Genomic DNA, 14,503 nt, shown 5'->3' on the forward strand with positions numbered 1-14,503 from the left:
GAATGCTGAACATATTTTTGTTAATGGTGTAGTGAAAAGTGTTGACAATGTGTATTATCCATCTGTTTGTACTGTATAACTAACATGAGAATGGGAATTACTTATAGTTAAAATGAAATGAAATGAAATGTTGAGCTGTAACAGCTCCCCACCCAGATCACAAGATAAGCAGTCTACTGCCAAACAACCACACTCATTCCAGCCAAGTTAACTGATTCACCTAACTGCTGTGTTGAACACTGCATGACTTTTATAGATACAGGTAAAATAGAGAGTAAATAACACAGAGTAATGTTATAATGAGGATACACTTTATTGACACTATAAGAACACAATTCAACAGCTAGTTCATATTTTATGAACTTTGTCAAAAGGCTCTGTCAATAGGAGGCTGTCTTATTCAGCACTGTCAGACTGGAAAAAAGGCAGAAAAATAAAATTATTCAGCATATATTACCAACATAACATCAAGCTATCTATCTATCTAGTGTGGTTATGCAAGTTAATTATATGTGTCATTTACCATATTAAAGTATCTAAACCATCTCTCCGAAGTAAGTAAAGAATTGTATAAAGAAAACATTTAGGTTATGAATGAATTTAAGCAACCCCATTAAACTAAAATGCCCACATAGTAATTTTCTGTCAAATAAGATCACATAAATGGCTACCTTTCCAGCATCACGGCTCTTGGCTCTCAGCTTGTTGACCTGGGACTCAGCGATGTCAGCGCGCTCCTGAGCTTCCTCCAGCTCATGCTGGGCCTTTCTGTGCCTGGACAAGTGAGCGTTGGCCTGTTCCTCCTGTGAAGGGTTTACAGTATACAGTTACAGTACATTGTATGTTTCATGTTTGTATGGTTTCTTTATGTCATTATTGATGTGTGCTATCTTCCCATATGTATGATTACAACATTTGACTTACAGCCTCCTCAGCCTGTCTCTTGTAAGTCTTGACTTTGAGCTGCAGCTTGTCCACCAGATCCTGAAGTCTGTTCACATTCTTCTTGTCCTCCTCAGTCTATACAAATAAAGACTTGTTACCAATTAAGTATAGAGACAAAATCAAGATATTGATATATATATGGTAGTTTTGAATAATAAATTACCTGGTTTTGAATAATAAATTACCTGGTAAGTCAGCTCCTTCACTCTCCTCTCATATTTGCGGACTCCTTTCACAGCATCAGCTCCACGTCTCTGCTCAGCATCAACTTCAGCTTCCAGCTCACGCACCTGTAACATGATGATCAATAATTCATAACAATTTTAGTCCTCAGAAAGGGTGATTTTATTCTACATTGAAAGTGCAATTTACATCCTAAACCTCATATACATCATATACAGTTCATACCCTGGACTCCAGTTTCTGGAGCTGCTTCTTGCCACCCTTCATGGCGAGGTTCTCAGCCTCATCCAGTCGGTGCTGCAGGTCCTTGACTGTGATCTCCAGGTTCTTCTTCATCCTCTCCAGGTGAGCGCTGGTGTCCTGCTCCTTCTTCAGCTCCTCAGCCATCATGGCAGCCTGAAATGATGAGCAGTTTAGAATTATAATTTTAAGTTGACATTAATGTTCGAGCGTGAGCAAATATTTGGTGATATAGCATTTTCCATTAAAAAGAAGGCTCATAAACATTGACTCACATCAGTGATAGCCTTTTTGGCTTTCTCCTCTGCATTTCTTGCTTCCTGAACAGAATCATCCACTTCACCCTGAACCTGGACAAGGTCAGACTCCAACTTCTTCTTGGTATTCATAAGACTGGTGTTCTGAATGTTAAAAAAGGAGTCACATTTAATTTGATATTTATTTGTTATTTATAAGAAAGCCCATATGTATATTCATTATGTCAATTATTGAAAACACACCTGAGAGTGAAGCAGTCCAACACGCTCACTGGCATCAACCAACTCCTGCTCAGCCACTTTGCGTCCTCTCTCTGTCTGTTCCAGAGCGACTCTCAGCTCCTCAATCTCAGCCAGCATCAGGCCATTTCTGCGCTCCACCATGGCAACCTGCTCCTTCATGTCTTCCTGTCCTCTGACAGCATCATCAAGGTGCAGTTGGGCATCCTGACAACATAAAATAAAGAATTGATCTCAACTTTCTTTACTGTTTTTCGTCATTTAGCAATTGCACAAAACTCACCTTGAGCTGTCCCTGGACATTCCTCAGTTGTTTCTGGGCCTCAGCAGCCTGCCTGTTGGCATGGCTCAGCTGAATCTCCATCTCATTCAGGTCTCCCTCCATCTTCTTCTTGACTCTCAGGGCATCATTCCTGCTCCTGACCTCGGAATCAAGGGTGCTCTGCATGGAGTCTATCACCCTCTGGCTGTTCCTCTTGATTTGCTCCATCTCTTCATCCTTCTCTGCCAGCTTCCTGTCAACCTCACCTTTGATCTGGTTGAGCTCAAGCTGAACACGGAGAATCTTGGCCTCCTCATGCTCCAGTGTACCCTAACAAAATCGCAAACATACCAAAGGTTTACCATTTCCAGAAACAAAATCAAAATGAATACATGGTTATATAAATGTTATTATATCTTATCATATAAGTGGTCCACTATTGTAATCAAGATTTAACCTCAGCTTCCTCCAGCGCTGACTGAATTTCACTCTTCTCAGTCTCCACAGTCTTCTTTGCTTTCTCCAGCTCATGGATACTCTTTCCAGTCTCACCAATCTGTTCAGTCAGGTCTGAGATCTCCTCTAAAGAACAGTCAAAACAAAAATATAGTTAATAGTGAACTACAGGAACTGTCTTTCAAGATAGTGCAGTATAGAACAAAGTACAACATATTTTGAAAGAAATAACTCTCCTTCAAGGTTATAGCCGGCAAAACAAGGATAAAGTCAAATTCAAAAAGGAGGAGGGACTCCTAAAAATGGAATGTTATTTGGGCAATAATACAGTTGCCATGCATACAAGGGAGGTTTTAACGCCATATAGCTTCATAAACTACACTTGTGAAGAAGAACCCACACAAATTACATTTTTAATTTTAGTGAGATTGACATACGCTGCAGGTTCTTGTTCTCTCTCTTCATGGTCTCCAGCTGATCCAGAGCCTCCTCATAAGAGTTCTTCATCTTGAATAATTCAGTGCTGAGAGAACGAGCCTCCTTCTGTGCTCCTTCTAGCTCTGCCTGACCCTCCTCATACTTCTGTTTCCACTCTGCCAGGACCTAGAATTATATAAATGAATATATGAATGAATAAGGATTACTTACGAAGATAGATTTTTGTTTCACTCTAATCAATGTGGTCTTGATATACTGTTACCTTATCAAAGTTCCTCTGCTTCTTGTCAAGGTTGGCAGCCAGAGAATTAGCTCTCTCCACATCAATCATGAGGTCCTCCACCTCACCCTGCAGCCTCTGCTTGGTCTTCTCCAAAGAGGCACACTTGGAGTTTACAGCTTCAATGGATTCCTCAGCATCCTGCAGGCGCTGGGCAAGCTTTTTCCTGTTGTCAAGAATATTTTTTAATTGGTTAAAAGCAAACTATTGAAATGAAAACTTACTTAGATACTGAAAGGTAGTGACTTACTTAGCCTCCTCCAGCTCCTCAGTGCGCTGGATAGCATCAGTCTCATATTTGGATCTCCACTGAGCCACCTCGCTGTTGGCTTTGGACATTCCTCGCTGCAACTCAGCCTTGGCCTCCTGCTCCTCCTCAAACTGCTCTCTGAGCAGATCACAGTCATGGCGGGCTGACTGAACAGCATGGGCCAGGGCATTCTTGGCCTGTTGAACATGACAAAACATTTGTAACTTACCTATGAAGACAAGAACATGTAAATAAGTACTTTATCAAGTTGAAACATGTTCATTTAGTATTGGATCATTTACTTTTACATCTATCATATTTGCTACTACACTAACATCAAGTAATATTGATATCTTTTTTCATTATCTGACAAAAATGTAATTCATAAAAAGATTTCAGTCAGCAATAATAGCGATATGTTTTTTTAATGATTACATTTAAAAAGGAGAACTCAATTCAGCCCCTGTTAAAACCTAATAACAGGACATGTAAACTAGTCATACCTTCACTTCCTCCTCAACGTGCCTCTTCAACTCCTCAATCTGCTGAGTGAAGGCCTGCTTGCCCCTGGTCAGCTGGGAAACAAGAGCTTCCTTCTCCTCAAGCTGGCGGGAATACTCACCTGAATGACAAAATGTTCATGTGTTATTAATTAAGATCATTTTCATTTAAGTATTTATTTCTACAATACAGGACACTATTAAACATACATGTTGCAATTTAGTGTGTTAATGTATCATATGTGACAAACTCTACCTACAGAATGGTTTTTATTTCAGGTGACTTACCATTCTCCGTCTGCAGTCTGGCCTTCTGTGCATTAATGTCATTCAGTTGGCGGACATTCTCATCATTTTTGGCTTTGAGTTCACTCAACTGGTCCTCAAGAGTTCTGCACATTTTCTCCAAGTTGCCCTATCAAAAATAAATGTGCTATATTTGAAAAATATGTATTTAAGAAACACAAACAACTGCTTTTCAATAGATGCTTTGGTTGTATGTTGTATATAAAGAGCTAAATCCTTCACTTATATACAAGCCACTCACCTTTGATTTGGCAACAGCCTCCATGTTGCTGGACAGGTCATCAATCTCCATCTTGTACTCGCTCTTCTCCTTCTCCAGCTTCTGCTTGACGCGCTGAAGGTTGTCGATCTGCTCTCCCAGCTCTGCAACACTGTCAGCCTGCTTCTTGCGGAGAGCTGCTGCAGTAGCTTCATGCTGCAGGGTTGACTCTTCAAGATCACGACGCAACTTCTGGAACTCAGCTTCGCGCTTCTTGTTCATCTCAATCTGGGCAGCTGTTGCTCCACCAGCTTCCTCAAGCCTCTCACTGATCTCCTCAAGCTCCCTGGAGAGGTCAGCCCTCTGCTTCTCTACCTTAGCCCGAGCAGCCCTCTCAGCCTCAATCTCTTCTTCCAGCTCCTCAATACGAGCCTAGATTTGATGATAATAATATTAAGAAGGCTTATAAACTGGAACATACATACAACATGTTGTTTTTGATTCACTGAGTTTACTGTTCGTGTCAAATACATACCTGGAGTTCCTTGATCTTCTTCTGAAGCTGAGCACCAAGGGACTGTTCATCCTCAATCTTGCTGAGGAGCTGACTGGTCTCAAACTCCTTCCTGGAAGAGGAGAACAAAAACATTTTTGCTGTTATAATTTTAGATGACTCAAGATTGTTATGGGGCATTATGGCAATAATAAAATGTAAGGATTAAAAGTAACAAAAAATGTACTTCTTGATTTTCTCATCAGATTGCTGCTTGTCATTCTCCAGATCCATTATGGATTCCTGGGCCAGTTTCAGATCTCCTTCAAGCTTCCTCTTGGCTCTTTCAAGGTCCATGCGGAGCTTCTTCTCTTGCTCCAGTGATCCCTCGAGCTTTCAGATGACAGTTAATAATTGTTGATTTGAGGCATTTAAAAGACAGAGCATCAATACCAATAATACCAAGTGATTACAGGGCAAAACCACAAAGTCAAAAAATTGTTTTCTTACATCGTCCACTTGCTGTTCCAGCTTTGTCTTGGCCTTGGTCAGAGTGTTGACTTTGTCTTCCTCTGCCTGGAGATCATCAAGTGTTTGCTGATGGGCCTCTTGGAGGGCTTTCTTCTCCTTGGTTAACTTGGCAATTGACTCATCTTGAGATGCCATCTCCTCTGTCAGGTTTTTCACCTAAAAAAGGATTACTTTAATTTGTATATTAATATCTATACATATTTTAAACATTGATAGAATAATGTATAATATGTATATATAATAAGTTATGTGAACCTTGTTTTCTGTTGCATGTTTCTCCTTCTCCACTTTAGCCAAGGTGAGCTCCAAGTCATCAATGTCTTTCTTCAGCTCAGAGCATTCATCCTCCAGTTTCCTCTTCTTGGCTGTCAGCTCAGCATTGATTTCCTCTTCATCCTCCAGTCTCTCAGATGTCTCTTTGAGTTTGGCCTCGAGCTGGATCTTGCTCTTAATGAGCCCTTCACACCTTTCTTCAGCATCAGAGAGGTTCTCACCTTCCTACAGTGTGTTTTAAACATACACAATATGTGGTATTAAATATACTTGAGATTAGCCATGTTGAACAAATCAGTATTCAGCAGATTGTAGTGTTGAAACCTTACAAAACTGAGACACTTCAGAGACACAATTTAGTCACCATGTAGCCCACCAAAATATGTTAGCGTGACTGACAGTAATCACTTGGGCTTTTTAATCAATGAAAAATAAAAACAAATCACATCTGCTCATGCATTCTACTCACAGATGCAACTTGCAGTTGCAGGTCATTCTTTTCCTGCATCAGGGAAACCATCTTCTCCTCCAGTTCCTTCTTCTTGGCCAGGGCAGCAGCCAGGTCTGTCTTCATCTTATCATAGTTCTCCTTCATCTGCTGCAGCTCCTTCTCAGTCTCAGCACTCTTCAGAAGAGGCTTGATCTTGAAGTACAGTTTCAGCCATGGCCAGTTTTTCACATTCATGAATGAACGGATATTGTACTGGATTGAATAGATGGATTCTCTGGAAAATAGAGATAGATGAAGTAATTTTTACTGAAATGTAAACTATATAATTGGATAGCACAGTTTAGTGTACTGTATCATCATCCTACCTCCTCTCCGTCATCTTAACATACTCCTTCCTCATGACATATCCTCTGCAGAGAGCCTGAGTCATAGTCACCAGCGAAGCCAATTTCTCATCTCTCATCTCCTCCAGGACACCTAGCAGACCAGCTTTGAAGAACACCTATGTTGTCAAGTGAAATAAATCAGGTGTCAGTACACATTAATATAACAGGACATATACATGCCATAGCTATTGATATTGCCCTTAGAAATATACCTTTGTGTGCCCAAACTTATACTGAGTGTGGTCCACATCAATGGAGCCCAGCAGCTTCTCTGAAGCTTTCTTGTTGTCAATGAACTGTCCCTCAGGGATGACACTGGCATTCAATACTTTGTATCTGCAAGAGAAAATTGTGTTGTTACTTATGTTTACTTCTCTTCTCAGCCTGATGTTTTACATTATAATAACTCAAATTACTTCTACTGAAAAGTCACCTCTGCTTAAAGTCACCGTAGAGGATTCTGCTGGGGAAGCCCTTTCTGCAGATTCTGATGCCTTCCAGCACACCGTTACACCTCAGCTGGTGGATGACCAAGAAGTTCTCCATAAGACCTGCACATTGCAAAGTTATTGTTTTAAAACATTTCTTCATATTACCATGTTACACAAAGTGCAGAAAGGTGGATTATGAACTTCTTACCTGGCGTCTTTGATTCATTAGGAATCAGACAACGGACAAAATGAGGGTGAGTGCTCCTCAAGTTGGTCATCAGCTTGCCCAAGTTCTCCTTTGGATCAGCATCATAAGATAATAGGTCATCAGTATTTTAAGATGAGGTTCTTAATTGTTATCCAAAAATTTGAAACAATACATACTCTGAAAAGAGCAGACACAGTCTGGAAGGAACCACCCTTCTTCTTTCCAGCCTTCTTGCCACCAGCAGCAGCCTCTATTTTGCAAAAAATTGAATTTCATTAATTGCACTAAATAAGTAACACCATAGTGTTACTATGTACTGTTTTAAATGTTTTTCTTTGTGGAATGAGAATTAATTTTTTTAATTTACATGTAAAATGAATGTATTATGAACTGCACTTTCTGATAAGCTGCCAATAGCTAATAAAGAGACAGCACTTTCAACAAAGTTGCTCATTATCTTTAATAGTACAAAATATTTAAGCAGTTTAAAACATCTGTACTGGATATGCAGAGTTTCTGAATACTCTGCTCACTCTCCTTTCTTACCTTCAGCACCATGGGCTGCATACAGAAGAGCAAGCAGTTTGTTCGAAGACTTCTGGTAGAGCTGAACAACTGAGTCATTCAGGGGGTCCTTGTTCTTGTCCAGCCAGCCAGTGATATTGTAGTCCACTGTGCCGGCATAGTGAACCAGGGAGAAGTGAGCCTCAGCCTTGCCCTTTCCAGGCTTTGGCTTCTCAAAGGCCTTGGTCTTGCCCAGATGCTGATCATGCAGCTTGTTCTTGAAAGTTGTGTCAGAGGCCTTGGGGAACATGCACTCCTCTTCAAGGATGGAGAAGATGCCCATTGGCTGAGAGGAATTTACATTTCATGTTAAAAGTTAAACTGAGAAAACACTTGAATCATGAATCAAGAAATCACGTCTACCAAAGTGGTTACTTACCTTCTCGATAAGCTCAATGCAGGCAGCCAAGTCCATACCAAAGTCAATGAACTCCCAATCAATGCCTTCTTTCTTATACTCCTCTTGCTCCAGAACAAACATGTGGTGGTTGAAGAACTGTTGCAGTTTCTCGTTGGTGAAATTGATGCAGAGTTGCTCCAAGCTGTTGAACTGTAATTATAGAAAAATATTTATTTTCATGGCAAAATATGGTTGAACTTTAAAACTGCTCAGATATTGGATATCAGATATAACAACTCACATCAAAGATCTCAAATCCAGCAATATCCAACACTCCAATGAAGAACTGTCTTGGCTGCTTTGTGTCCAGCATCTCATTGATACGGACGACCATCCACAAGAACATTTTCTCATAGACGGACTTGCACAGAGCACTGACCGAATTGTTGACCTAGAAACAGATATAACAATAGAATAGAATAATCTTTTCATATCAAAATGCAAATATTTCCCTAATTTTTTCAGACATCAAATTTTCTTTTTATTACCTGTGGCACGGTCTGACCTTTGGTCACCATCTCATTTCCAACCTTGACTCTTGGGTAGCACAAAGCTTTAAGCATATCAGCTGAGTTCAGGCCCAGGAGGTAAGCGATTTTGTCAGCCACTGATGGAGTGAAACACAACAAGTACTAAATACAATTAATTTGTGTTGTATTTTACCAGAAACTTTTTATGGTGAGAATATTATTTTAGCAATTACCCTCTGTGCCATCAGGTTCAGCCTGCTCCTCACGCTGCTTCTGCTTGAATTTCATGTTGCCATGATGCATCACAGCTCCAGTCAACTTGTAGATGCCTATTTTTTCCTCAGCATTGAAGCCCAAGATGTCAATTGCAGTCTGCAATATAAATGAAGCAAAGTTATTGGTATGTGAAACATTTTTCCCTGTATCTGTTCTACAAAATTGTTGTCTTACATCAGTTGCAAGGAACTCCTCAATATCATCGATGCTTTTGACAGTGATTTCACCCTGACTGATCATCGGGTAGTCATAGGGGTTGGTGGTGATCAGAAGAGCCTCTAGAGCAGCACAATAAAAATACATCAAGTTGTTTGGTGTTATTTTGTTTATTGTTTACATTTCAATCTCAAATTTGTTTAGTAACATACCCAGGAGCTCAGGCTTGTGGCCAGTCATCAACTGATAGAAGATATGGTAGCTCCTCTCAGCAGACAACTGGAAGGTGACTCTGGACTTCTCCAGCAGATCTAGGAATAACAAATGTAACCAAAATCTTTGAGATTACTATATTACATTACAATGTATTCCTTTGTCAGAGGCCAGATTTTGGTCCAGATGAATGGTTGACTGACTCCATGGTTGAAACTTACATGTTTCAATATCAGCTGAAGCCAGCTTGCCTGAAGAGCCAAAGTGGATCCTGATGAATTTACCCTGTACAGCCAGATCATTAATAACATCAGTTTTTGTAATTTAGCAACAAAAAAAGTTTGAAAAAAGATATTTCTTGTATTACTCACAAAACGAGAGGAGTTGTCATTCCTCACAGTCTTAGCATTACCATAGGCCTCTAGTAGAGGGTTGGCCGCAACGATTTGGTCCTCAAGTGAACCCTGCAAGAGAAGGTTTGAGTTACATGAGCTATACATTCAAATGAACTATCCTCTGACAAACGCTTTTGTCTTAAACAACCAATTTTACCTGCATTTTGCCAGGTGTTGGCTCAGCCTTCTTAGCTCCAATAGCTGCAATTGTTGCAAAGTACTGGATGACACGCTTGGTGTTGACAGTCTTTCCTGCGCCAGATTCTCCACTTGGGTATAAGAGACGCATTGTTAAAATTCTGCTTCATTATCATAAAGTTTATAAAACTTTAGCATGACAGTTTGTTTTATACTCACGTAATCAGGACAGACTGGTTCTCACGATCTGGAACACAAACATACATGCTTCGTATGAGTTCCATTTTATCATTCCTTCAATAAGCTTATGTTTAAGTTAAATTATACTTAAGTACACACTTTAACATTGGTTACATTGTTCTTACCAGTGTGCATGAACTGATAGGCATTGTCAGAGATGGAGAAGATGTGGGGTGGTGCCTCAATCCTCTTCTTGCCTCTGTATGCTCCCACAACTACAGCATCATACACAGGAAGCCACTTGTAGGGGTTCACAACAACGCAGAACAACCCAGAGTAGGTCTGTAATAGCAGAGAGCATAAACATATGTAGATAGATATAGATACATGTATGTATATATATACATACAGTATGTACATACACATTGAATTAGTATAGTAAAGTAGAAACTTACGTAGATCATCCATGATGCATAACGCTCTTTGAGGTTATACAACACGCAAGGCTCATTGAGGTGGGTCATCATGGCCATGTCCTCAATTTTGTCATACTTTGGAGGGTTCCTGGGATGGATTTCATCATCTTTTACAGTGAGAGTCTGAATAGGAAATACAGTGAACCATTTTTTATTAAGAAATTATTCCAAATAAAAAAGTTCATCAGATGGATGCTATTGTTTTTCACAGTGTCAGTTTGAATTTAAAATACCATGATAAACAAATACTTCACTAAATGTTTTACTAAGCTGTCATTTTAGATCACTGTTCATGGATACAATGCCATCCTCCTATACAGAAAGTAAAATAATCAATAACCTACCTTTCCAGTATCTGTATCAACTGTGGCTTTGCCACCCTCTTTTTTGGTAAGTTTACCCTTCAGGTACATCTCTTCCACATCAGTCACAAAGTAGGCAGTTTTAGCATCAAAAGGAGCAGCTTGTGCCTCAATCCTCTCCTTCTCTGTTTTCCGGAGGTAGATGGATGCCGGGCCATAGGCCGCCATCTCTGCGTCTGTGCTCATGGTGGCACTTCAGTGGAGACTGAAAAGATGAATCCACAATAGTGTTAACACAATCAACATGATATAGATATGGTCTTGTATCCAGCTGATGGTGGAGATTTAATGTTTTTTTATGGTGACATTACCTCAGCTCGTTCCAAAAAACGAATGATGTGCCGTCTCTGGTGGAGTGTCAAGATGCTATAAAAAGATGATTAAACACGGGTACAATAACTTGTTTCAGCTTGTTTTTCTAATTTAGAATATCAGTTTTGGAAATTTTGTCAATTTGAGAACAGTAGAAGGTAAAGGTGGCACTAAGTTACTTTTTTATTCAGACTTTATTCAGACTTAATAATAATAATATATGTTGACTGTATTCAATTGAATCATTAAAGCTCTTCACAACCAGAGAAATAGTATTGCTCTTAATCATCATTTATGTGATTAGATATCAACACAAACTAATTAATTGTGTTGTGTTCATTTTTTTTTATAAACTACTTCTTAAATATGTATTGTCAAGAATATCAAGTAAAGTATATCAAGAAAATTGTTTTGGAATAATGTTGTCCACTCAAGTCTACAAAGAATTGTGGACAATATGCACAAGTAATTAGTAACACATTAACTTTATGACAAATCAACATATACAAACTGGGGTCACAGTGAATACACTCACCTGTGTTGGGAGCCTATCAGTTCATGCAGAAGGCGAGAGCTGCCTCTTTTATAGAGGGCGGGAGTGCCTGGTCAGCAGTAGTCTCTCACTCAGTTTGGTCATGTCCTCTTTTCATTCTGTTGCTTATTTTGTGGCAATGATGTTTAAGGAGGTGGTATGCATAATCATTTGACACAGGATGCATCATGATGTTATAACGATTGATTTGATTTAATTTGATTGCAACCTTAGATGTGACTGACGCAATGTGGTTGTTTAAATTTAAAATATTAATTAATGCTTTCACCAGGCATGTTAACTTATAACACAGTCTCTCTACTGTAACAGAGAACATTGCAGTACAGAGTTTCCTCTCAAGTTGCTGAAATGCACTCACACACACACACACACACACACACACACACACATACACACACATACACACACAATTGCTTTGTTCAAACATAAAGATATTCCAGGAAACCAAATAAGGCTTGAGGGTCTGCTTAAGGAAACATGAATGTCAAATTATTTAGAGAGAAAGAAGGAGGTGCTTATGCATTTCTGCCCTAGATTATCTTAGTGACTTGCAAGCTTGCTGCTTTAAATGTTTGCCCACTACTGCCTCCAAGTGCAGGCACGGAACTGATGGCCAAATTGTATCATTCATTTAATAGTACAGAATCTCATTTGTGTACTATTCCAATAATTATAGTTTTTGATTTAATGGACATTAAAGTTGAAACATGTTGTGAACATTACATTTTTTTTAAAGATTCATGGGCACCTTTGGGGGTTGGTTTTGGAAAGTCCTCCAAATTCCATTGGTATTCAATTGCAGGACACTTGCACATTCGAGATCACTGAAATGAAAGAAAGTTCACCCCTAAATGACACTAATATAAGACAGTTGTCAAATAACAATATTCATCTTTAATATAAATTTGGAGGTTGTACTAAGTCTGTATTCTTAAAAAATGTATAGATAATGTTTATGATGTGATGATAATGACAGTAATAATAACAACAACAACAACAACAACAACAACAACAACAATAATAATAATAATTGTTGTGAAACTTATGTGTGTGTCAATAATACCTCAAAATCTATATAAAAGAATACCTCAAAATCTATACCAAATGTATGGTTGTGTTTGTGGACCATTTGATCTTATAAATCAAGATCCAAGCACTTTATTAATAGAGTTTACATCACATTCATGTTTTTATGCCATATCAGATGCATGCATAGTGCTTAGTTTTGGAAATGCTCCCCAAATGTTTGTGGTCTACAGTTACAGGACACTGGTACATCTCATATTCCTGTAATAAAATTAAAGATGAGAATACTATCCATATAAGTTGAATCCCCTGATGTATAACTCCCAAAATGGACATGAAAACAGTTGGCAACTCGTTTGATATCAGGACCAAAATAAGTTCCGCACAAGGCAAAATGAACTTCATCCAGTTGCTACATTTGACACTAAGGACGTGACGTGTCAACTGTTAAAGAAGCATGATCAGTGTCCTTGCAAATCTTGAGGGCTTATGTCCATTATGGCATTTTTTAGTCAAGTTGGCAAACCACAGTAAAAACATGAACATGAAAACACTTAACTAATTTCAAGAAGTGGCTGAACAGTTTTCTCAACTTTTTTCTTAAATTATGTTGACTTCTTTTGAGTTGGCTCTTAGGACACATACTGATTTGAGCAGATGGTGTGAGGACTTAGTATCCAAGTACTTTCAAGCACTCTTTATAGCTTCTTTGCTCCTGTTACTGATTATATCAGGTCATTGCTTTAAGATATTTTCATAAATCTAAGAGAGTGAGAGAGAGAGTGAGACAGACTGCCTGTCATATATGACTGATATGGATGAGTGAAGAGATTACACCTGTTTATCAGGGCAATTGCCCCACAGCGTTTGTCTCTTGTTTGATATCACCCCATGGTGCCAGTTGTAAAGTATTGTGAGTTGTTATGTTTGTAATATGTACAATACATTGCAACCAACCTGGATAATCATCAAATCTAAATATTATTTGAGTAAAAAAGTGATCATTATTTGGACCCATGAGTTTTAAATGTTGTTCCTTTGACATTTGGGATTCTGCTATGGAAAGAAATCCACTCATTTGGCTCCAAGATTCCAAGTCAAGGTTTAATTTCTTCCAGGAGACATAGTGGAAAGACTTGCATGACTTGGCAACCTACATCTATTTGTCGCCTGTGACATCCCAAATAGAGCATTGCAAGGATGCTGGCCTTGCCTTAGCTTCATAATCTCATAATCCTTTATAATGGTTTTAATAAATCTAGATTTTGAGGGTAAGGGTTGATAATAACATGTTTGGAACTCAAAACAGCTGCACACAGTATTGCAAACCAATCAAAAATATATATATATTGATACCTTAAGTGGCCTAAGGCACCATATTCCAAATCTAAGGTTTCCACTTACAAGCTTAGTATATCTCAAACACATGTATTTCCATTTTGTGCAGCTTTATACTTTTACAACATAACATTTAAAATGTCCATATTGTACTCACACACTCACAGTGGTACAGTGCTGCTGATACTGTACCACAAGACATCACAGCATGGCTAATTGCTGTACTTAGTTTTGGACAAAATATTTATCTGGGTAACCAAATAAATTAGTCATCAGAAAGGAAATGACAGGATTCACGATAATGATGACAATTAT

At 38.8% G+C, this 14,503-nt stretch overlaps 1 protein-coding gene across 1 annotated transcript; it reads right to left on the bottom strand.

Annotated features, from left to right (window-relative positions):
- Nucleotides 1-396: 396 nt before the first annotated feature.
- LOC139300502 (myosin heavy chain, fast skeletal muscle-like) lies at nt 397-11,145 on the bottom strand. The gene is made up of 39 exons (XM_070923619.1): nt 10,942-11,145; nt 10,577-10,720; nt 10,307-10,463; nt 10,161-10,188; nt 9,961-10,072; nt 9,780-9,872; nt 9,630-9,693; nt 9,408-9,506; nt 9,214-9,317; nt 8,997-9,135; nt 8,782-8,900; nt 8,535-8,684; nt 8,273-8,443; nt 7,876-8,179; nt 7,506-7,579; nt 7,330-7,417; nt 7,124-7,241; nt 6,903-7,026; nt 6,670-6,806; nt 6,323-6,578; nt 5,836-6,078; nt 5,560-5,736; nt 5,297-5,442; nt 5,092-5,182; nt 4,599-4,988; nt 4,340-4,466; nt 4,055-4,173; nt 3,552-3,748; nt 3,284-3,467; nt 3,021-3,186; nt 2,585-2,709; nt 2,149-2,457; nt 1,869-2,072; nt 1,644-1,769; nt 1,354-1,524; nt 1,131-1,235; nt 925-1,020; nt 672-803; nt 397-414 (listed from the first exon to the last, which is right to left on the bottom strand). The coding sequence occupies exons 1-39, from the start codon at nt 11,143-11,145 to the stop codon at nt 397-399; spliced, it is 5,811 nt and encodes a 1,936-aa protein (XP_070779720.1).
- Between the last annotated feature and the right edge of the window lie 3,358 nt (nt 11,146-14,503).

Source organism: Enoplosus armatus, chromosome 17, assembly GCF_043641665.1.
Source record: "Enoplosus armatus isolate fEnoArm2 chromosome 17, fEnoArm2.hap1, whole genome shotgun sequence".
NCBI lineage: Eukaryota > Metazoa > Chordata > Actinopteri > Centrarchiformes > Enoplosidae > Enoplosus > Enoplosus armatus.

What these genes read in the sequence shown, in the direction of transcription:
- LOC139300502 (XM_070923619.1), bottom strand. Translation starts at nt 11,145, where the DNA reads ATGAGCACAGACGCAGAGATGGCGGCCTATGGCCCGGCATCCATCTAC. An exon ending in AGGAGTTCCTTGCAACTGAT is followed by an intron (nt 9,136 to 9,213) that starts GTAAGACAACAA and finishes TTTATATTGCAG; the next exon opens with ACTGCAATTGACATCTTGGG. An exon ending in TACGGTGACTTTAAGCAGAG is followed by an intron (nt 7,027 to 7,123) that starts GTGACTTTTCAG and finishes TTTCTCTTGCAG; the next exon opens with ATACAAAGTATTGAATGCCA.